The 23,221-nt window shown below is 38.0% G+C and overlaps 1 protein-coding gene across 1 annotated transcript; it reads left to right on the plus strand.

The window, feature by feature from the left end:
- The first annotated feature begins 283 nt into the window (after positions 1 to 283).
- Positions 284 to 21,745, plus strand: DIPK2A (divergent protein kinase domain 2A). The gene is made up of 3 exons (XM_052804196.1): positions 284 to 1,055; positions 15,886 to 16,189; positions 18,836 to 21,745. The coding sequence occupies exons 1-3, from the start codon at positions 402 to 404 to the stop codon at positions 19,165 to 19,167; spliced, it is 1,290 nt and encodes a 429-aa protein (XP_052660156.1). The 5' UTR covers positions 284 to 401; the 3' UTR covers positions 19,168 to 21,745.
- The last annotated feature ends 1,476 nt before the right edge of the window (positions 21,746 to 23,221 follow it).

The following is a 23,221-nucleotide window of genomic DNA, read 5'->3' on the forward strand; positions in this document are numbered from 1 at the left end:
CCGCGTCACGTGCAGCCAACCGTCGCGGCCGCCGGTCCTCGCGCGAGGCCCCTCCCGGGGTGGGCGGGGTAGCGGCGGGAGGAGGAGACCCCTCCGGAGGAGGAGGACGACGGGGGGGGGGGGGCGGCTCGCACCCACCTCCGCGGCGGCGGGACCGGCGGCGGCGGCGCCCCTCCCCCGGGGCGGGGCCGCCCAGGCCGGCGGGCTGCTGGCACCTCCCACCTCCCCCCTCCCCTCCCTTCCCCCTCCCCGCCGTCCCCTCAGTAACTTGTCTGCCTTTTATCGGGCGAGCGGCGAGCGGCGGAGAGTTTATTGGTGCCGGAGCTGCGGCGCGGCCGGGGCGGGGAGCGAGCGCGGCGGAGGGCGGGGGGGCCCGGCCCGGTCCGGTCCTGCCCGGGACGATGCTGCGGCTGGTGTCGCTGAAGTTGGGGCGGCTGTACCGCTACGTGAAGCTGGCGGTGCTGGGCAGCCTGGCGGCGGCGCTGGTGCTGAACACGCACTCGCTGCTGGCCTCGCTGCAGCGCAACGAGCTGTCGGAGCGGCGCTTCCTGCAGCTCAATAAGTGCCCGGCCTGCTGGGGCACCAGCTGGTGCCGCAAGTTCCTCAACGGGCAGCTGCGGCTGGAGAGCTGGGGCCGCCTGCGCCTCTTCGACTTCTTCAACGTCAAGAACGTCTACTTCGCGCGCTACGGGGAGCCCCGCGAGGGCAGCCGCCGCGTCGTCCTCAAGCGCCTCGGCTCCGCGCAGGAGCTGGCCGACATCGACACCAAGATCTGCCGCCGCGCCACCGGCAGGGGCCGCTGCGACCTCCTCCAGGCCCTGCACGCCACCGAGTTCGCCAGCCTCAACGGCGACGTGCGGCTCCTCACCCCCGACGCCGTGGAGGGCTGGTCGGACCTGGTGCACTGCCCCTCGCAGCGCCTGCTCGACCGCCTGGTCCGCCGCTACGCCGAGACCAAGGACTCGGGCAGCTTCCTGCTGCGCAACCTGAAGGACTCGGAGCGCATGCAACTCCTCATCACCCTCGCCTTCAACCCCGAGCCGCTGGTGCTGCAGGTAAGCGCGCCCGACGGCGCCCGGCCGGCCGGCCGGGAGCGCCCGGGTGGGCGCCCGCCCCCGCCTGCTCTCCGTGGTGCTGCACGGCCGCCCGCGCTTGCCCCGGCCGAGCAGGGGCCGGCGGGGCCCTTGCTGGAAGCCCCGTCCCGGCCGAGCACCCTCCGGGGCCCTTCCTCCCCCGCCGTGGCCGGCGTCTCCGCCGCGCAGGGCGCGCGCGGCTGCGTCTCTGGGCGGGGGAGAGCCGGACTCCTGGGAAGCTGGCCGCAGAAACAGGGGCGAAACGCTGGGGTCTTCCCCTGGGTCTTTGCCCTCCCAGGGACTCTTGTGTAAAGATACCAGCTGGCTGGGCTGAGGAGAGGGCCTCCGGGTCCCACGCTGGGCAGGAGGCGTTTCTTTATCTCACTCGCTCTCACAGTTTGTCTTTCTTCCTCAGAGACTTGGTGCGTTTTCCTGATTTGTCTTCCTCCTCGGTGCTACCGTGCCTCAAGGCTTTAACTCGTTCTCCGTCCTTCCTGCCTTTCTCATCTAGGCAGGGAGCTCGCCTGTCTGTTCCGTAGCAAGCGGTGCGAGGAAGGATCTATTCCGCAGGAAGCAAGGCAGGGTGGCATGCTGTAAGGCACATGCTTTCTGGTGGCTAGATGCCTTTCTTACGGTTAAGTGTTAGGCTTCAATCCTATGGCGTCTCCCATAGTACATAATATTCCTAGGCAGCTATAGGAAGTGGTGATTAGTTTCTCAGGGTCTAGTTTAATAGACAGTGAGTAGAGACTTTACCATAATGCTATTGTGCTTTCCTTGTCAAAAACTGACTCATGTGCTATGTCCTGCTCTTATGTGAACTACATATAATTCTGTTTTTTCTGCTGGTAAAAATTAGAAATGGGCATTTCGTAGCCAAAAAATGACAAATAAAAGAACTGTATTCGCTTTTCAGCGGCTGCATATTTTATTTCCTTTAATTAGGTGGACTTGTTGTGTGCGCAGACCAGAAATTTGTGCTTCAACATGTTATGTAAATTTTTAGGTGAAAAATTTGTAGGAAGCTGTTTTATTCTGTGGCACCACTCAGTTGCTTCTATTGCATACCGGTTTAGATTGGGAGCTTTGTATTTTGACTCTTAATGCTATCGAGGGAACTCCAAGTGTGCCTTTGTGTAAGTTTGGACTTGGAATCGTTTTGTCTAACTACTGAACTGTCCTTGCCTTTATCTGATGCATGATAAAAAGAATATTTGCAAATACGTTTGAAAGCATCACTGCATGATTACTGTTATAAACATCTGCTGTTTCTCTAGCGAGAGGCCAAGAAATGTCTAATGCTCAAAAAGCAGTGCTGCAGGCTTTACCCTCCAGCAAACTCACCTACCCATTAATTTCTAGGGAATGCATTTATGAACTCTACTTAATTAAAAATACGTTTTTGGGTAGGATGCCTTCTGCCCTTCAGTCTCGCCATGTACAGCTCTTGGGTTTTGTTTTCGAAGTAAATTTCCAGTTTGCTTTGCAGCGGACTTAGGGTACAGTATGTCTCTTCCATTTTGCCGTAAAGTTGCTCCTGAGCACAGTGAAAAAGGGAATTCCACTTAAGTAAGAAAATCAAAAACTGCTTTGCTTTGCTGAGTATATTTGGAAATTCTTTGAGAATCAATTTGTTTTGGCTGCATTTCATACAGCTTAAGAGTTTTGGCTTTGAACACTGAGCATAGACCTAGATGGCCAGAAAACAGCTCTGTATGTTACTTCATAATTTGTGGGGCCAATGTATTCTTTACAGACAAAGCATATGGCACAGTTGCAGCATTTACTGTTGTGGGGTGGATCAAAGGCAGTGGGCAGCGCTGGTTGATTTAAGAGCCTTGACTCCTGTCAGCTTCTTGATAAGCTGTGGATGAGCCCTGAGGCTGTCAAGCAAATATGTTGAAAAGGTGAAAATCTTGGGACGTGAACTTAACAAGCACTTTGCTTGCCATTTATCTTAGCGAAGGTGCTGCTGAGAGCAGAGCAGGTCAAACTGGTGGGAAGTGAGGCAGCCTTTACCAGTCCAGAGTGTGGTAAAGTTGTCTGTCACCTTGTATCAGATCAGAAGTGTTTTGCAGAGTCTTGTAAATTTTAATGAATAGGCATATCCTGGAAAATATTTCTGAGTAACTTCAGGCCAGCTTTGTGTGTTGAAACACTCTTAATGTATTCTCCAGAAGAGTATTCAACAACTTTGGTAATGGGTACTGGAGGTTTGAATACCTTCCCTCAATTGGAAATGAAATATCTTAAATATATAAATCTGAATAAACTCTTCCCATTTGCATAACATGTCACATACCGCTCCATTCTCAGCCTCTACCTGAGAAACACGTAAGGAATGAATAATTCTGTGTTATGCAGCTATTGCAAAAGCAACATGCAAGGCACTCTTTATGAAAAGTGAAGTTTCTTTCCAGAAGTGATAACTGACTACTGAGAAGTTTGCTTGTATTTATATATAAGATATGTAAAACATCCTATGGTAGAGTTTCTGCAGTGTTGATGAAGGCAGATACTGGGATGGGAATGAGACTTGTAGGCTTGTTCTAAAAATCAGCTGCTTCCAAGAAAGGAAACCTCGATGACGTCATGTGAAGAATGAGATTTTAATTTAAAATAAATAAATAAATGATACATTTAACTGATGCTGTCTGTTTGTCACGGGAAGGCACAAGGAAAAGTATTGCTAGTTTTTTGCCTTGAGTTTTTCATGAAACACTACTGTGACTGTTTAAAACACTGTCATGAATAACAGTTTTGATTTAGAAGCAGAGATAACTTCGAAATTCTCGGTGTTCAGTGCATTAAAGTTCTGTGTTGTTTAATAAAGTTATACGAGCAGCCAAATGTAAATAGGCACTGCATTTAAGGTTGATCTTTGATTTACAATAGCAAATTCACTGTAATAGTCTACTAGAGCTAGTAATTTGTGGATTATAAGACTTCTTACCAGCGACTGGGATTTAAGCGTGAAGCCTATTTGGAGTATGGATTATTGCTAAAGTGGCGTGGTTCACAAGCTGCGTATCCTCACAAGTGACTCACAGCTTTTGCTGTAGGAAGTTTTCAGGTGGGGCTTTAACCCATAGCATGATACAGTTTTGTTACAAGTTTCTGAACAGTAGTAAGAAGACAGCACAGTTTTGTATAATTACTTACTGTAATCCTAACTCAATAGTTGTATTTTTTATAGCCTTCTTGTTAACCTTCTTTATCTGCATTTGTTAAACAATTGCATAGGTGTACTCAGTGAATAGTTTAGCCCCTTTTGCCATTTTATTTCATGAAGCAAATGGAGGGATAGCTGCATTATTATTCGGTACAGTTTACATATTTTCTGGGTATTAAAACATTATTTTTACTTTTGTAGAATCTCACTAAACTAGTCAGTAATTAAATCCTCTCACACTTTTTATCTGAATTCACAGTTGAATGAAACAACCTACATGCGAGGGTTGAGGAAAGAATTATTTAACTTGAAGTATAAATGTTTAACTTCTGATAGGTTTGGTTTTTTTCCTTCTTCTTTCTAATAGTCCTTTTCTGCAATAAAGGCAAATACTTTTTAGTAAAATAGGTTCTGATCTGTAATCAAAATTTCCTACATCTAAACCAATATTTTATATAAACATTAACAGCTTATTCAGACAAAAGCAACAACAAAACTTGCTGCTGTTCCCTTCAACTCATTGAATGGAAAACAGAATATTTTAAATAGGAATCACCTAGAGGATAGGATCTGTGTATGGCATCTGATTTGTAATTGAATATGGTGACTATGTGCATCAAACAGTTGCAAAGATAGGTTGGCCAAAGTTGCCTTGTGAAGAAATCAGCAAAATTTTAAAAATTAATTGGATTACCAACTGAGTGCAGTGTGAATATTCACTTCTTGCAGAATTCATAGAACCAGCATGGATGTAAGTAAAGTAGATTTAGCCTCATCCTATGACTGTTTATAAACCACCCACCTTCTAGTTTGTCTTTTAAAAATAACTGCAGTGGAGAAACTTTCTTCATTTTTTTTAACCATGACATGCACTCAGATAATGGATGTTATTGAACTTTATGAGGTAGCATGATTAATTTTTATCTTCACTGGCAAATAGAAACATAAACTTACTGTTACAGAACCAAAAATGTTTGCTGCCTACTGTTAATTTCCATAGAGGCTAAGATTGTTGTTCAGTCTTTGACACTTATGCAAATATGCAAATTCTTCTTCTCCCCCTGCCCCCAATTCCTAACAAGGTTTTTTTCAAAACCACATCAGTTCAACAGAAAGATTTGGGGGAATAGTTAAGCTTTCTCTAGACATATGTCTTATTTTCCATAGAGCTCCTGCACTGATCTCCATCAGCCTCCAGATTTCCTGTTTAGAGCCACTGTGGCTGACTCTTAACAGTTTTTGAGCTACTGTCGTTGGGCCACCCATCGCTGCCATGCTGTGAGCCATGGTATGCAACCATGAATTGTCCAACACATGAAGGCCTGTGGCAAAGTTTTAAGTTTTGTACTTAAACATCAAAAAAAAACCCCAAACCAACAACACCTAAAAAACAGGGCAAAGCAGAGAATTCCTTGTTCTGGGGAAACTACATTGTAACTCACTACTGCAGAAGTAAGAAAATGTTTCTAGATAAGAAAATTGTGTTTTTCAGTAAAGTGGTTGTATTTCTCCTAAGATCATACGGTTAGCTGAAAAGACAGTTTACATCTGTCCCGGCAAAACTGAAACACAAGTTCTACAAATTGTTGTGGCAAAAATGCATCTAGAGCTTGTTTTGCAATACTCAGTCTTGCCTTTGTGCTGGCTATTGTATTGGCGTACAGTACTGCCAGATGCACTATTAAAATGACAGTGCATTTGCTTTGTTTTCAAAGCAAACTTGAAGTGTGCATACAAGCTTTGCTATTAAAATAAAACTAAATAAAATGCATGCAAGTAATGTAGGGGTTTTTTTCAAACTATAGAAAATGTCTATGAATTATATCCAGCGTGCATTAACGCAGCTTCATCTCGAGCTGTAGCTTTTAACAACCTGTTTAAAATGGAGATTCTTCAAAGAATGATGGTGAATGTTTGTATCTTTTATGTAAATTACAAGTCTCAAAGACTTTTATTTTTCTGACTCTGAGAAAAATTCCAATACCTATGTGGAAAATAGCAGTATTTCTGCATTTTTTAATAGATTGTGTAAATCATTGCACTTCCCTCAGATCTGTATTTAGCCTTCTAAATACTTAATCTTAATGGCTCTATTCTTCTCACAACTTCTGATCATTGTTATACCTTGTGGGGACACCCCCCTCCCCCCCCCCAAACCAACAGCTGTGTCTCTATTCCTAGTATAATTACTCTGCATGAACAGTCTGTTGCCACATAACCTAAAATTCTTCTAGTTCTCTTCATGTCATCATTGGGGTTTCTGTTTGGTTTTGGTACGGAAAGAACAATAATCGACATCTGGTAAACATATATTAAAACATTAACTGTGATCTCTTTGAAACAATTTCTTGCACTGAATTCACTCAAAGTAGCAATTTAGCCAAATGTTTTACAGAATTATTTTGCTGATCCATACATAACTCAGTAAAAAGTAAATGGGCAAATTTTCTTGCCTGGGATTTCTCTTTTCCATTTGTATCATACACACTATTCTAGTCAGAGGTTATTTTCTGTAGTTCAATTCTAAATACATTGGTAGAATGCCATCCAGTTTTAATACTGGGTGCCTTTTAAACTTTATTCATTACTCAATTTGGTGTTTCTGATACATAATTCCTATGCTAAATACCAAGTAGTGGGTTTAAGGCAGTTACCTGCACTACCTGATATGTCCTCTAGTGGACTTGTATTATTTAAGTCCTGGCTCACACAGATACTGGCGTTTTGACATACTGAATAGTATTTAGTGTGTAGTATTTTAAAATGTTGAATATTTCCCTCTGATCTTTATGAAAAAGTTAAAACCTAGTTTGAGACCAGTTGTTACTAGTCATGTTATATCCAGTTGCTTTGAGGCTTTTTGATTATCTGCAATTTCATATATTATTTCATTTTAAAGGTTCACTGTAGTCTGCTGCAGATGATTATAAATCATGACTTCCTGCCCCCCCTCCCCCCAATTACTCCTATGCAGTTGGACTGTTTTTTTGTTTGAAAGCTATTTTTTCTTTTTGCACTAAACATAAACTAGGCTTAAGGAATGTCTCTATAAGTGCTACTTTATGGGTAAATCAATTTTTTTTTTTTTTTCTTTTCAGGTCTTAACTTTTCTTAAAATTCTTTTTCACACAAATCAGTCGACTGACACCTGCAGAAAAGATAATTCAGAAAGCAAAGGATTTAAATTTTAGGTGTTAAAAAGTGAAGCTTTAGTCTTTCTTGATTCCTGTTTTACATACTTCTAAGTATTGTGGAGAAAGGAGATGAGTTTATTGTCTGTCCCTGAATTTCCATTGTGCACATTTTTAAAAAGAAATGAAAAATGATTGTTTTGTTGAATTAAAATTGAATAGCCTCATGTTACCAGAATATTCCACTGATTTGATTGTATTGAAAATTGGAAGAGTTGTTTTTTGCAGTGACATATGAGTATACATACTAGGCCAAAATTGGCTCGTACTTGTCATGTTACCATATTTAGTTATGTTTAATTAAATGATCAAAACTATTTTCATCCTTCTTTCTGATGAAACTTTCCTGAAGTGAAGATATGCAAGTAAAGTATAAGGAATGTTTTAGAATAGTCTAGAAATTCTTGAAGTTATTGTGGGGTATGTATTATGATGAATTACTGTCCTAACCTAGAGGCTGCTGAGAAATCACTATACAGACTTAAATAGAAATCCTCCTGAAAAATTGTAACGCTTAGCAGTTTTCAGTAACACACACACAAAAAAGTGTTACCCCACATTGCAAACCTTGAAATACCAAAGTTGTCCATTTTCTTCTGGTATGTCTGATGTAGAGGGGGAGCTGTGTTTTACTTACTCGAATTAAGTAATTGAGTCTTTGTTTTAGTCTCTTTAATTTTGCAATTTAACTTTCAGAAACAGGAGTAGGCCATCTCTGCTAGGACTTATTTATAGTGATATATTCCAGACTCATAACTGATAAGAAGTAGATAGTCATCATTTTCATCTGTTGCAAATTTAATCTGAACAAACTTTTATGAACTACAAACTAATTTGAACAGGTAACAACCAATACAACATTAAATTTTCTTTACTATGGTTCTTGTGTTTAATCATTATTCATTAATTTGTTTGGAGAAATGACATACCTCTGCTAAGATTGTGAAATTTAACTTTTGCAGTTCAAGTGTTCAACTTAATAATTGAGCAACTTCTGAGTGTTTAGAGTTGTCTGTGTATTTTTGTCCTATAGTGTGTCAATTAAGCCTGATATATACCTCTTGTTGGCATGAATTGTATGTAGTAACTGGTTGAAATGTAATAAAACTGAACAAAAGTCAAATAAATGTAGTTTCAATGGGAACACTAATATTTGGAATATTCAGTGAAATCCAGTCTTCACTCTGTGTGTGTGTAGGCTATATATATATATGTATATGCTTAACTTCAGTGGGAGTTTTAGTTGAATGTCAAATGATTTGCCATATAGTTGAGAATGAAATTGTTTTCATTATACTCACTAGCATTCACAAATACATTTAAATACGTCTTCTAGAATGCAGATCAATTCCTGACAAAAGAAGGCATCTGTGTTTAGACCATGCTTTTTAACCTTCTTTGATCTGAAAAGTTTCATTGTAAAATCTGATCTCTAGCTCTTCGCGGTTCCAGAGCTTTACTTATTTGCCTTGGTGACTAACACAAGGTGCTACTTCTGTTTACACTGCAGAATCAACAGTACTGTGTGTGAGAGAACTAATTTTTTTCCTTTTGAGGAAGAGTGTATTATTATTTAAATTCTACTTGCCATGCCAGTTTGAGCCTGGGCAAACACAGTTTAGTAGGATGATTTTAGTGAAGGCATCACAAAGGGTGTAAGTTTGCCATGAAGGTCTTCAGGGTCATAAGGACTAGGGAGAGAAGTCCCCACTCTGTTTTGCATATGTTTTTTTTAATTTCATCATATTTAAGATGTAGGTCTTAGTTTGTTTTTTAGATGGAACTTGCTTTATACAAAAATTGGTAGTGACATGTAGCATCTTCTAGAGTAGTTTTGAAAATGAAAAGCATATTTTTTTAACAGTGCAGTGGAACAGTAGCTCGAAGATGTCAGTTGTTACTTAAACTGTTTTGGCTTTTTTGGACTTGATTATTGGGGTGAATTATATGCTTGATTATGATAAACTAATATTGTTTTAAGTGTTTAATTCAAAGGGGATTTGTGTTATTGCAGACTACAATAAGCCTTATCAGCTTCAAGCTGGTGAGTCTTCACTGCATGATCTAATTCACAGCTCTGAACATTCAAAACCAGTGGCAGATTTGTATATCTTCTTGTGTTTAGACAGATGGAAGTGAAAAAGACAAATGCACTGATAGTGTGTTTTATGCTTCAGTGAAATGATAAATTCACCCTATTAATTCTCATTATTTATTCTGAGACTACAGTGTATTTTTTTTTTTAAAGACATAAATGCAGTGTTATTCTTTCAGGAACAAAATGTCCTTTGTCCCTTTGAGAGGGTTTTGTTTAGGTTTTTAAGCCTTGCTTAGAGAGATATCTTGTAGCCACGCTAATTAGGGCAACTAAAATTTTTTTTTATGTATGAGTCATGGGGAATGGAGGTAGCAGAAGTTTTTGTCATATTTGCTGTTTTCCATCTTTCTGTTTAGAAGTTTATACATATTTCTCTGTGAATAGAGAAAGTTAACTTTAATGAGGGAAAACTTACTAAGCTACCTGTTTGTAGTTTTTTATATGCATTACTGTATTTTAAAATACTTTAAAGAGCTTAATTGTCTGTGGTTTCCATGGCATTTGTGTGTATATTCCCAGATAAAATGTGAGTGGGTGCATCAGAATTGCATATTCTTTTGTCAGATAGCTGTTTCTGGTTTTGAACGAGAGCTTACTTTTTATCTTAACTGTCAAATGCACATTTTTAAGTCTTCAAATAGTATATTCAAGTACAAAATTATCTAATTAAATATTTATACTACTAATAATTTGAGAATTAAAATAGAAGCTAAAATAATGTTATGCATTACTCCACAGAAATCTGAGATTTTTGGCAGCGATTGACTAAGCTTTTTGTTTCTAAATGCAACTTGTTCATGGAAAACATGTTTAATGACCGTACAAATTTGTGTACATGTCTTACTGGCTTTCAAAATTTTAATACATGAAAAAAAAAAAATCCTCATGTTAAGTTAGCTGCAATTTCATCTAGAAAGATGCTTTCAAAATAGAATAGTACAAAAAGTTACAAATCTCAGCTTGCAAAGACAACAGATCTGCGCTTCAATTAATATTCTTGTCAAATTCACCTAGTGAATATAAAACTGCTGAATGAGGCACTTGTACATATTTTTATCCCCTTCTTCGGCTACTGACTTGGGTAATGAAGTGTAGATGCGGCTGTTACATGCCAGTTGGAAGGGAGCCAAAACAGAGATGTTGTTTGTACATGTGCAGATGTTGGCAGGATTCCCTGCACTCCTGTTGTCAAAAGATCTTTTTATTGCCACAGAGTTATAAATATATCTGTGTTACCGTATGGCATGCAGATATTTTACTAGTAATGTTTGGGCTGTTCACTTCTTAATAAACCAAACTGCTCCTAGTATTTCTTGTGTGAAATGAAATTCAGTGTACACAGTGCAGGAAGCATAATAGATGTGTTTTGAAGATCAGGGTACTATTGTGACTAACGCTGTACTTCCAAAATCAGTTTAATCCATTACATAAATCCCTGCTGCTGCTGGAAAGCAAAGTTCCTCTTAGGTCCTTTCCTCTCTTCTGCACCTGGCTATTCAGGCCTTCTCCCTTCCTTTTGTCAGTACTAGCATGATGTGGTGATGTGATAAGCTGTATCAGGCTACTGATCCAACTGAACACCAGCCCAGCAAGTACCAGCTGCATTGCTTTCCTAATGACATGAAGGAGGGGAGTGAAATGAGTTTGCTTGATGGATTGGGAGGGACGGACACCTTCGCTTCCAATGGTAGTATGGCCTTTGCCAGGTTCAACTGTTTGTAGTTGAATTTGTATTTGGAAAGGGAGACAAAGGCATAAGTGGAGCAGGACTGGAATATAGGAAAGAAGAGGGGTGGAAAAGAAAAGGTGTGGGGTGGTCCAAAGTCATACTTAAATAAAAATATTTAGGCATTATTGCTGTAGCAATTGAATATGTTGCATTGAGTGCTGATAAAATGCAGCAATACGAAAATGTTATGCACAGTTGGTGAAATTAGTTAAACCTGTGTTTACCAGAAAATGTGATCAGGTAAATTTTCTCCAGTATAAATTTGGGTTTATAAGATATGGATAAAGTAGACTTGCATGGGTACAGGACTGATAGGTACACACATTCAGACTTCCCTAATAATAAGCTGCATGGCTTTTTCCTGGTAGATACTGGTAGGCAATATTTTGAATTTTTCCATATGCCCCTTGATCCCTCTCACTGGAATGAAAAATTTTTGCTTGCCCAGAGTTCTCTGGAGGTTATGCCTTAGCACCACCTCCTGCTTGCTTCTTTTTGAGTGAAATTATGTGTTACTTTGTAAATAACTAATTTCATTTGATGGACAACAGCTGTTTGCTTATTGGTTTGTTTTGATCCAAGATTGAATACAGTAATGATAAATGTGCATGAAATCTCATTTTGGTGGCGTTTATTGATGCCACAGGCATGAGTTTTCATTATATTGGTCTGTTTGTAGAATAAGTAAGGAACACTGAATTAGCACACACTTAACTTGTTGGAAGGTTACTTTGCTAACCACAAAACAAGCAAAAAAACCCCAGCCATCTTCTTAACTGTGGAATGTATCAATTGACTTGCCCTGAACTAGTGGATATTTGCCCATACTTACCACCTTCATAAACTGCCCTGAAGCCTACAGATAAAAAAACCCTGAAGACTGGATAATGTCATCCTTATTGCATAGTAGATTTAGTTAGTGAGAGAGATTTAGTTCTGCTCAATTATATGGTATCACAGCTTGAAAATACCATAGTGGTCTCAAAACCATCAAATTAGTTCTGTATCATTCTCAGGATTTTTCATGACCAGATTTGCCTGTGTGGGTGGATCAGGTGATCAAAATAGAGTGAAGTCCAGACACTTAGGCACCCCGAAAACTTTGAACCTATTCTGTTATTAATATGGGTCTGATGTCCTTTTGACCAACAAAGAAAGGTTCTTCTTTGCAATGGTAAACACAGTTATTTCCCCTAAAATTGTCTTCTACGCTTGCCATATTAGAGGCTTTTGCATCTAAAAAAAGATGTCAAATATGTCAACAATATATGTATTAATTATTATTTTAATTTCTTCACACGTACTATAGAGACAAGATTTGCTATGTAGAAACTTTGAAGAGTCCTTGAAAATTCCATAGAGGACATCTTGAGCCAGAGTAGTCTGGATGGATGCTCAGCTTCCAGTAGGATCCCATTATCAAATAGTGTTACCACATAAACAAATTGGTATTTTTACTGTCTCAAAATTATGTTTAAAATATTAAATAATTTTAAAACTGTAGATGAACAAATTGTGATGTTCTTAAGTGTTCCAAGCAAGGACTGCTGGAAGCTAGGTACAAGTTAACCTGGTACTCAGGCTTCATTTTAGATACGGGCTCAGTTAGGGCCTTCATAACATTTCATTAAATGCTTTAATTCTATCAAACAAAAAGTGTTTTAATGACTGTTCAGTCATGCCCTTTTAACAAAAGCCACTACATGTGAAAGTGGGCATTTTTCATTTGTGCAAACTAGAAAGCTCATCTTCTTGATGAGAGTAGCTAGGTAACATTAAACAGCGTGTCCTAACATCATAAGGCTTGTATTCAGAATGGAAATCTTAAAATGGTTATCTTGCATGCTCTGATGCTACCTTCTGTTAAGTATTTTATGGTTTTGGTAATAATACTTGCCTTAAGCTTTTCTGTGCTTAACTTTATCAAAATAAAAATTTAGTAAAGGCTGCCCTTATGCTGGAGGATTAAGTATTTCGGGTTCTCCCCTGCCATGTGATCAGAAGTACCTTGATTCCTTCTTATTTGATAGGTATATTTTTGGAATAAGATATATAAACAATCCTTACTTGACATTATCAAAACAAGGAAGGGCTCGGAGTCACTTAGCATAGAAGTTGGCAAGGAGCATGCTTCCAGAGCAGAAACTTTGATCCTGAATCCTCTCTCTGTGTGAAAGGCCTTTACAAGAAGGGTGGAAATGAGTGTGCTGTAGGTAGGTGAACTGGTTTGCTGGGCTGGAGACTCTCCAGTGAGAGCCATATGGAGTGTTAGAATGATATTCTCCAGTATCAGTGGCATAGAAATGAAAGGAATGCCCAAACCTTTTCTTTACCTTTTTTGGGGGGGGTGGAGGAAATATCATCTGGACTTTCAATAATAACTGTTTCTTTTTCCTAGTCACCTCTGTATAGTTTTGTACTTCTTCATATAACAATTCAGAATGGGTAAGAAAGGCAGCTACAATTCCTATGAATTGATGGGAGAAGTTGCACTGTGGAAGCACTTGTGTTTCCCAGAGGCTTTGATGTGATTTAGCAAACCTTTTCATTAGTACCATTTGTACTTAAAAATTCTGTAACTAAGATTCCAGTTTTGTAGTGAAATAACTTAGTAGGTGGAAAAAATCTCTCCACAGGATTTTGTTTTTTACCTCCTGAAGCCTGCGGCTATTGTGAAATCCTGAAAATTCGATATAACCAAGAAAAACTCTTGTTGCACTGCTGGGCAAGTGTTCCTGTTTCACTTTTTCTTCCTGTGTGTTTACCAGCAGCATCTTTTAAAAGGTAGAGAAGGCAACTAGAAGAATTTCCCTCTTGGATATTGCTAGAGGATTCATTGATCCAATGACCTGTTGGGTCAGAGGTCTGTTAGTAGTCTTTTTAATGAAACTTGGTTCCTGCCATGGGAGCACACTTACACAGAAAATGACTAGTGAAATATGCAAGCAAGTTTTGTGAGTAAAGGTTGGAGTGCGTATTGGTGATTTATATTATTGACTATCGTGATCTAAGCAAATTATTTTGTTTTTTCAGGGCTTTTTTAATACTAAATTTGAAGTCTTAGTGTGTGAGTTGAATATAGCTTTAACTTTGCTGTTTGCATTTCAAGGATAAGTATTAATTCTTGGGAGTAGATGTGGCTTGCAGTTCCTTGTGTATTACAGAGCTTCTAGTGTTTCTGGCCAACATCAGTATTCTAACCTTGGCTTAGTGTCAGCTGATGCCTAGTGCTTAAGATAAAATGATCAAAACTTTGTTATCAAAGGAAACGCAGACATAGGTAAAGTTAAGGATTGTTGTAGGGGAGGTATGGGTTCTAAGGCTATGGTGATTAGGTATGTAAGTGCTCTAACTCTTCTAATTTTTTTTTTTTAAATGGGATACATATACAAATGGGTGAGTGCTGGGCACCTCTTCCCTGACTGGTCTTGTAGTTCAGATCTACATGATGTGTTTTCCTTCCAGTATCTCTTTTCTCAATGTACCATAAATGTTTTCCGCCATCATGGATTCCAGGAGGTACAAAGCTTCCATTCAGACTAAAACTGACCATGCAGTTCAACCCAAGTGTGGTAAAACCTTTGCTACATCATTGTGGCAGAATTGATTACGAGTTGCTTCTGGTGACACAGTAGCAAGGTAGTGGGTGAAGAAGAAGCATGTGCATGTAGTGGTTAAAATTAGTGTACATTGTATTCTTAAAGAGCGTGAACTTCTGTGCATTTGGGGCCTTTTAATTTAATATTTTTATGGTTTCTTCCTGGTGCATAGTATGGAGGATACCTTTTAAATCCTTGTCTTCATATTCAAGTCTTAGGACACATTCAGCACAACTGAAGTAGGAAAAATATGCTGGTGTGTTGGGGTTTTTTTTTTGTTTGTTTTTAATTGCTTGTGGTATGTTATTGCTATTCAGGCTCTTATGTTAACTTCCAAGAAAGCTAATATTGGAGACAGATTTTACTTTTGATAAAAATGTTATGTGGCTGTGTGTAATAGAGTATGTATGTAGCAATTAATTAATCCAGGAGATAGATTGTTAAGGAGTACTAGAGGCAGAAGAAAAGCTAAGCTTTCTTTTATACCTTAATCTGGTCTGTAGTTCTTTCTGTGAGAGATCTTCAAGTGAAAGGATCCTCAAAGAAATCCAATCAACTGGGAAAAATGGGAAGGGGGGCGTGTTAGAGAGAAGGAGGTGTCACTTTTTAAAGCTTTTTCCTTTAGGTTATTAAAAGAGTTGGTCTTAATTGGAAGTATCAGATGCAAAATTATCTTGGTAGGAAGTATACTTGCCTTAGTACAAGAAATGTGTATAAAACACATAGTTGATGGAGTTGTGCATGTGTATGTGAACATATATATATATAGCATATGGAAAGCTAGATATGGGTTGTATATTATTTCAGGTCCTCCAACTCTTTCCCTTTAGTAGTCCAGCAGGGCCTCTTGCTCACATAAATACATTTTGTGTTGTTTTTTCTTTCCCTTCAAAACTCAGAAGTATACGGAAATGTAGTGTTGATGGGTATTTACAGGTGTCTCTTCTAAATTTTATGAACAGCCTTTTAAAATCTAAGCTGTTTTGTATTAATGAAAATTTTTAAAAATCTTTTTATATACAGAGTTTTCCATCTGATGAGGGTTGGCCGTTTGCAAAGTACTTAGGAGCATGTGGAAGAATGGTGGCTGTCAATTACGTTGGAGAAGAGCTGTGGAGTTACTTTAATGCACCATGGGAGAAACGAGTGGATCTGGCCTGGCAATTAATGGAAATAGCTGAGCAGCTGACAAATAATGACTTTGAATTTGCACTCTACCTCCTTGATGTCAGCTTTGACAACTTCGCAGTTGGACCAAGAGATGGGAAAGTTATCATTGTAGATGCAGAAAACGTTCTGGTAGCAGACAAAAGGTTAATCAGACAGAGTAAGTGTCTTCTTTCTCTCCCCTCCCCTAACCCCATGTCTCTTGCTTCTTTCTCTGCAAGTACAATATTTAAGTATGTATAGTGCTAAATACCCATTTGGTTGCCTTTATAATGAGACTACTAATTAACAAACTAATTAGCTTTCTTCTGCAATTAGACTACTAATTAACTTGACCAATTTGTCAATTTTACAAAGCGTTGAGTTTACCTGAGCTTGATTTACATATACTTTTAATCTCTGCAATCCTGCTTAAATGGAGAGGTGGGGGTGGGAGGAGAGGGTTTGGATGGGTTTGTACAGATGGATGGACAGATAGATGGGCTGGCTGACTGCCTTGTCTACCTTAGCTAAAAGAGAAAAGTTCCTTTCGTCTTTTCCAGACGTCTGTAAGGACGGAAGTCTTGGCATTCTATTTTCTGTGAATGACAAGGCAGTCTTACTGCCCGCTTTGCCTTAGTTACATAGCCTGCCTCTGTTTTAGTTGTTCAGGTTGGTGCTCTGTAATAATGGAACAGAAGGAATGGGTAATTTTAGTGCTGTTTCCAAATGGGAATAGTGAAAATTCGTTCATCTTCCTGTCAACTGTAAAAGCTCAAAGCAGAGGCAGCAGGAGAGATGTTTGACAAAGTGGCATTACATGGCTTTATATTCCTTTTGAGCTTATAAGGAAAACTTTACAGACCTAAGAGCTAGAGACATTCAACATGAAACCCTAGATTCTGCAGAAGTTCATGGCAATAGGCCAAGTGATTTCAGTTTGCTTTAGGTGAATGGATTTTTTAAGCTTTTGCAACTAGACTTAGTATGCTGTGCTGCTGAATTAACTTTAAGACTATATTTTGTATCCACACACTTTTCTACAAGGAAGTATGTTTTGGGGTTTTTTTTTTGGTGGTGTGGGGTTTTGATTTTTTTTTTTTTAATTAGATTTATTATACGTTCTCAAGGAGCTTAGATTAAAATTACCTGAGCCTACCAAGAAAACCTTTTAATGTATTGGATACCTAGCACATTTACTGTAGTACTTACGGGCCACACAAATAAACTTTTCCCTTTTTTTTTTTTTCTTTTTCCACCCTCTTAAGTAATATTATTTTAAGATTCTGACTTTTGGAGCTCAATCACAAAGATGACCAAATGAACTCTGAAAAAATTGATGTGTACACAGAATAGGAGCAAGTAGCTTCTTGCAGAAGCTGAATGCTGAAAGTGCCATGCTTACATCTGTTGTCTATAGTTCTCAGACTAATTTGGATCTAACTAGGATTTTGCTACATGATTTGTAATCCAACAATTAATCAAGAACACAGAAAACAAATGAGGACACCAGAAAGTTCTCAGTCTTTGTATAAACTTGACATTTATTACTGATTTCATTAATCTTCTGGGAAGTTTCATTAAACAGTGTCTAGAGTGATTAATATGCCAGTTTAGATACTTGCATTCTGTCCAATTGCACTGTACAGTAATATCTAATTGTACTCTGTGTGGTATATCGTATTTGAGTTTGCTGAAGTCCTTTTTTTCCATTCTCCTTTGTTGCTGGCTTTTTTTCCATTTTGAGTTTGCTGTTCCTTGTACAAATCTTACACCATATTTTTATAGTTTTAGCAGTCATCCATTAGTACACATTTTTCTAGACTGGCTTGCGGTGCACCATAAATAAGTAGACCAACAGTCAGCTCAGAGACTACCAAACACAGATAAATTCTTCTTCGTATATCACAGTGCTAAAAAAGATCTGCAAAACAACGAGACTCCATGATAAGAACCTCTTCTCAAAGCTGGCAGTAATTTAGAAACTTAAGATGAAAGTTTTCTAAGAAAAAGTAGTAAGAACTCAGATCTCACACTTAGTAACCTTTTACATATTATTATTATTATTGTATAAGGTATTTTCTGTAAACCAGGTTTTAAGTTAAAGAAAGCTTTGTGACAAGGCCATGAGTTACACCTTCAAATTCTGATAACTTTTAAGATACATATAAAGAAGGGTTTATACATGTACATAAATGCCATTTGTTTTGTTGAATTTTTTCTTTCTTCAGAGGTTATATGTAATGCATCTGCTTTTTTATACGTGCTTCTTAGTTACTACCCTGTCTAAAATAAGATGTTGGAAGATAATGTTTCAGAAGTTTATGGCAATTACTTTGCAATGTTTATTTTGTTCTTTGGTAGACCACTTGCCAGTGTTAGTTCCCAGGGCAACTGAAGAAACCAAATCTATGTTGCTAAAATAAATCATGTTGCTTGCTTGTTTTTCTCTCAATTTCAGCTGCAGATCATTCTCTTGTACTTGTTTGTGCTACATTTTTTTTTCCTCTGGGTATGTGTGTGAATGTAGATTTCATGTATTCAGTGTGCTGTTTTTTCTGCTTCCCTCTCTTTGCTATCTATTTTACCCGCTTTCTTTCTTTCCCTTAATTTTTCTATTGCCACGACCGTTTCAGCAGAAGGGTATGTCAAACTGTCAGATGCAATCTTAGACTAGAACATTTAAGAGTTCATCTAAACAAAGTAGTTTATAGTTTAAATATTACCAGTTTGCTGTGTATTGAGCTTCTGTTTGTAGTCAGACACGTATATGCTCTTTCCTCCTCTCTCTCAATTTTTATTTTTCCTGTCTCCTTATATTTCACAGATAAACCTGAAAACTGGGATGTATGGTATGAAAGCAAATTTGATGACTGTGATAAAGAAGCTTGTCTGTCCTTCTCAAAAGAGATTCTTTGTGCTCGTGTCACTGTGGACCACAATTACTATGCTATTTGTCAGAACCTTTTATCAAGACATGCCACGTGGCGTGGCACTTCTGGAGGACTACTTCATGACCCCCCAGCTGAAATTGCCAAAGATGGCCGACTTGAGGCCTTGCTGGATGAGTGTGCCAACCCAAAGAAGCGATATGGTAGATTCCAAGCTGCAAAAGAACTGCGTGAATACCTTGCACAATTGAGTAACAATGTGAGGTAGTCCACAGTGAAATTTTTTTGCAACACTGGCTAAAACACTATTGCAAAGACACATAGAAAATGAAGTTTTGAACTTATGTATTAAAAAGAGAAAATAAAAAAAAAAACCAAACCTAGATTATCAGTTTTCTAAATACCATAAAAATATAATTTTATGGTGTTACATTGTTCCTTTGCAAACAGACAAGGTACTTACTGAAGTAAAACTTGAGCTACTATTGACTCTCCTCCCTAACTATTTAAAAGGGAGCAGGTCAAAAAAGACTGTGATAGCTTAATTGACAGTTTGTGTGTCAAAGGGTACTTTACATAAAACAGCATTAGTGTCACAGTTTTGTGAAGCTGATGTTCTTACTTGGAAAGTCAAGTTAGACTGATGGCCTGTTTTAAAGGCCTTTCTCCTGACATCTTTGTCTCATTTTTGTGTTTGTTTAAACACCTTGAAGTGGCATTTACATCCAGGTAAATCTAGGTGTCTGCATTGTTTCAAATTTAACGGGCTTTCATGTTAATGCTGTGCAGTACACTCCTACTGTGAGTGCAGGATTCCCATGTTTACTGTCTAATTTTAGGGGTTTTACACTGTATTTTACTATGCTTAAACATTATGGGGTTTTTTTAAGATCATCATAAACTCAAATGTCATTTGAACTAACGTTCATTTGATGTCTTTTGTAGTTCTGCCATTGGAAATATCACTTAATGTAATTATTGTACAAAACTTTTACCCTTCATGCCAGTATATACACATGACTGTTTAGCAGGAAATCATGGTATGATCAAATGCTTATTTTTAACAGAGATAATTTGAGAATTGGAGAGAGACTAGAATAAAAAGATCTGTATTAATTTAAATGGGGGATAGAAGCTTGACTAAAAAGAAAAATTCACTAGTCTAGTGTAGTTAAGCATAAACCAAAGAAAATGGTTTTGTTTATTAGTTTCTAAACAAATAGTACAGAAAAAATGCTATACTGTAGTGAAGCTAATAATTCTCAAAATTCAAATTTCAGTGGTCCTTGGTTACTCTTTGAAGTACTTCTAAAACTATGTGCTTATGCTAGAAGAAAACCCTAATTTGAATAATAATGTCTCAAAATTAGCAGTTTGTTACACATCATTCCCAATTCAAGTGTAATGGAGTTTACTGAATATTCATCTTTTGGTTTACCAGCTAAATTGATTAAGCTGTATTCACTCTAGACACCTTTTCTTGAAGTAGGTTTGACTATTCCCAGTGCAGTTAAAATTGACTTGTTGAGGTTTGTGTAACTCTGGAGTTTGTTCTCATAAATTACAGTTTTTATAAAAACCTCAGTTACTGCTACAAGAACTCACTTCAAAGCTTGCTTGTCTTTTTTTTTTTTTTTTTTTTTTTTTTTTACAACTACTATAATGCTTCATTTTCCTGAAGTCTTATTCATAAAAAGATACTCTTAGGAAATGTATGCATATGCATATTACTGCTTGTAACAGTAATGAAGGAAACTAATATTTCTTAAATGTGTGTATAAAACAATATTTTGTACAAGCTAAAAAGAATTCTGAGCAAGGTAGTATGTACTACTTTCAAGAGCAAAGTTAGTATGCCTCTCATACTGCATCAAAAGACTGATGGAAGCTGTTGCTTTATGAAATTGCTGCAAGTGCAAGGTGAGGAAAATGGCAAACTCACTGACTGGCCCTTCTTTCTCAAAACTCAAAAAGTGGAGCCATATTAAGATGTAGAGTGCTTTTTGGTTTCTTAGATGACTATATTAAGGATATTTTAGAATTCAAAATTCTCACTTTAAGTCATCTTTGCCTATGTAGTCCTAATTTGCTCCTAATCCCTTGTCTCATTTTCTGAAGTTAGAATGCCCAATGCAGCTTTTAATTTTCATTTCTCCCCTCCCCTCATTTGAAAATGGTTTTACATGTTTGCTCTGGCACAAGCTGTCAGAGAAGGTTCATGTTATTTTTCATCATGAAATCCCCTTATTTGAAGAAAATAGATTAATACTCAGACTAGGTAATACTATCCTACCATAAAAGCCTTGACTTATCACTAAAGTTGATTTTTAAACATCTACCACATTTCCCAATGAGCGAGTGGAGTATGATTGTTAAAGTTGTAAAAGAAACAAACACTGCCAGTTCTGGTTACTATACGAGGCAGTTCTGTAACTGTCAGAATGTCCTATCAGATTTGGTTTGGGGTTTAGTTCCCTCAGAAATAAGTTACTAAAGCCAATTATGAAAGGAATTTGGAACTTTAAAAAAAAAAAACAAAACAGCAACACTACAGGGAAAACATTGTGGAGAGCAATAAATCTTGTTCCGTTTGCACCTATCAGATATTTATTGTACAATAACAGTTTATATTTTTAGTCATTGCCCATTATTATTGATGAACACGGTGAAATATTTTTGAATGAGATGTTTGGGGTTTGTATGTGCATTACAATTGTCCTTTTGTACTGTAAGTTACTGTTTGATTGGAATATTTTATCAAAACTGTCTCCCTGTGCCTTTATATTATAAGAAAGTTGTTTCTGCAACTTCTAATGATATTAATAAAGAATACTTTAAGAACCTCATCTCAGATGTTCATTTTCAGATTGGTCTTTTAAGATTGACTTAGTCTAGGATGCATTAAAATATACATAGAACTTGTTTTTGTAGTGTTGCAGAATGCACCATTGTCGAAAGTGACAGATAGGAACTTTTTTTCCCCCTCCTCCTTCCTGGTAGACTGATCCAAAGTGTGAATGATCTGTCAGGAATTTTTCTGCTTTGGAGATTATCATATGTAGGACTCAATTTCTTAAAAATAACTTGATCAAGCCTTATCTTTCTGTTCTGTTAACTGAAAGAAAATATTTTCAAATTAAACAAGTTGATATCTTCTCTCTTTGTTGAGAAACTTACTTTTTCCTTGTATTAGTCTCATTTATATTGCTAGTACCACTGTCTTCGGTAAAACATTCTAGCAGTTAATGTAATATAAATACATAATGACTTTTGATGTTTCTCCTTTACTCTGGGTTTTTCAGTAAGCATTTGCATTTGAAACTAAGTCCTGCAGTTATACTACAGCATTTATTCCCTTCTGACTTTCTGAGCCTGTGTAAATAATAGGAATAACTTGTCTCAAAAACACTTGGATTTTAAAATTTTTTTTTAGTTGAACTCCTGCTGTCTCAACTTACGTCTCCAGGAACAGCAAACATGCAGATTGAAACTTCTAAACTTTCCAGTGTGCCTCAGATGTCAAGATCATTATGATCTTAAGAAGAAACTAGCATGAATAACTGCTGCATCTTTTTCTTTCAACAGCTTCCAGAGTATAGCATAGCCTGATCCTGGTTGCCTTGAACTTCAAGACATGGTGTATCTGGTACTTTCTTTCCAGGTACTTTTTAATTGTGAAGATATTCTCTTATGAGACACTTCAAATACGTTAAACTTTGTATGCTACTCTGATTTACCACAAAGACTAGGTTAAATGCAATTTTCTTTACATTTATTAGAGTGGAGACCTTGGCTACGTTTAAAAGGCACTAAATGTTTTGGTTCTCTACAGTCAGTCTAGTGTTTTTGTAGAAACCAGCAATGGTGCTTTCACAGCTACCTGTTTTTCCATATGACATGTCTGAATTCAGTACTAACTTCTAAGCTCTTCTGTTAGTTTTCTACGTTCTTTGAAACCTGTGATTTGGAAATTAGGACAGATTGGACTGCAAAACCTCTGTAAAATGCACATGTCTAGTGAGTTCTGTAAGGGAAGTATATTTCTCAATTTGAAGATTTGGTGTGCAGCATGCTTAAACTGCTTTTGAAGTTCCTCATGGTTTCTTTCTATCTCACAGTCTTCCCAAGGCTTTAAAAAATCCAGTCCATCAAATGGAAACTTCATTAGTGTTGATTTCACCCACTTTTTTTTTGTTGAAGTTACAGACCTGCTAATTTATTTGATAGCCTTCATCTGACTAGTTCACGAATTATTAGCATCACTGTTATTTCTACTTTAAATGTCTGCCAGTTTTTTGTTTTCTGTTTCCTTACTTCCAGAT

Source organism: Harpia harpyja, chromosome 12 (genome assembly GCF_026419915.1).
Source record: "Harpia harpyja isolate bHarHar1 chromosome 12, bHarHar1 primary haplotype, whole genome shotgun sequence".
Classification (NCBI taxonomy): domain Eukaryota; kingdom Metazoa; phylum Chordata; class Aves; order Accipitriformes; family Accipitridae; genus Harpia; species Harpia harpyja.

Bases quoted from the DNA above. Each gene is read 5' to 3' on its own strand.
- DIPK2A (XM_052804196.1), top strand. From the start codon at position 402: ATGCTGCGGCTGGTGTCGCTGAAGTTGGGGCGGCTGTACCGCTACGTG. The intron at 1,056-15,885 runs GTAAGCGCGCCC...TTTTATATACAG, and splicing joins CCGAGCCGCTGGTGCTGCAG to AGTTTTCCATCTGATGAGGG. The intron at 16,190-18,835 runs GTAAGTGTCTTC...TATATTTCACAG, and splicing joins CAAAAGGTTAATCAGACAGA to ATAAACCTGAAAACTGGGAT.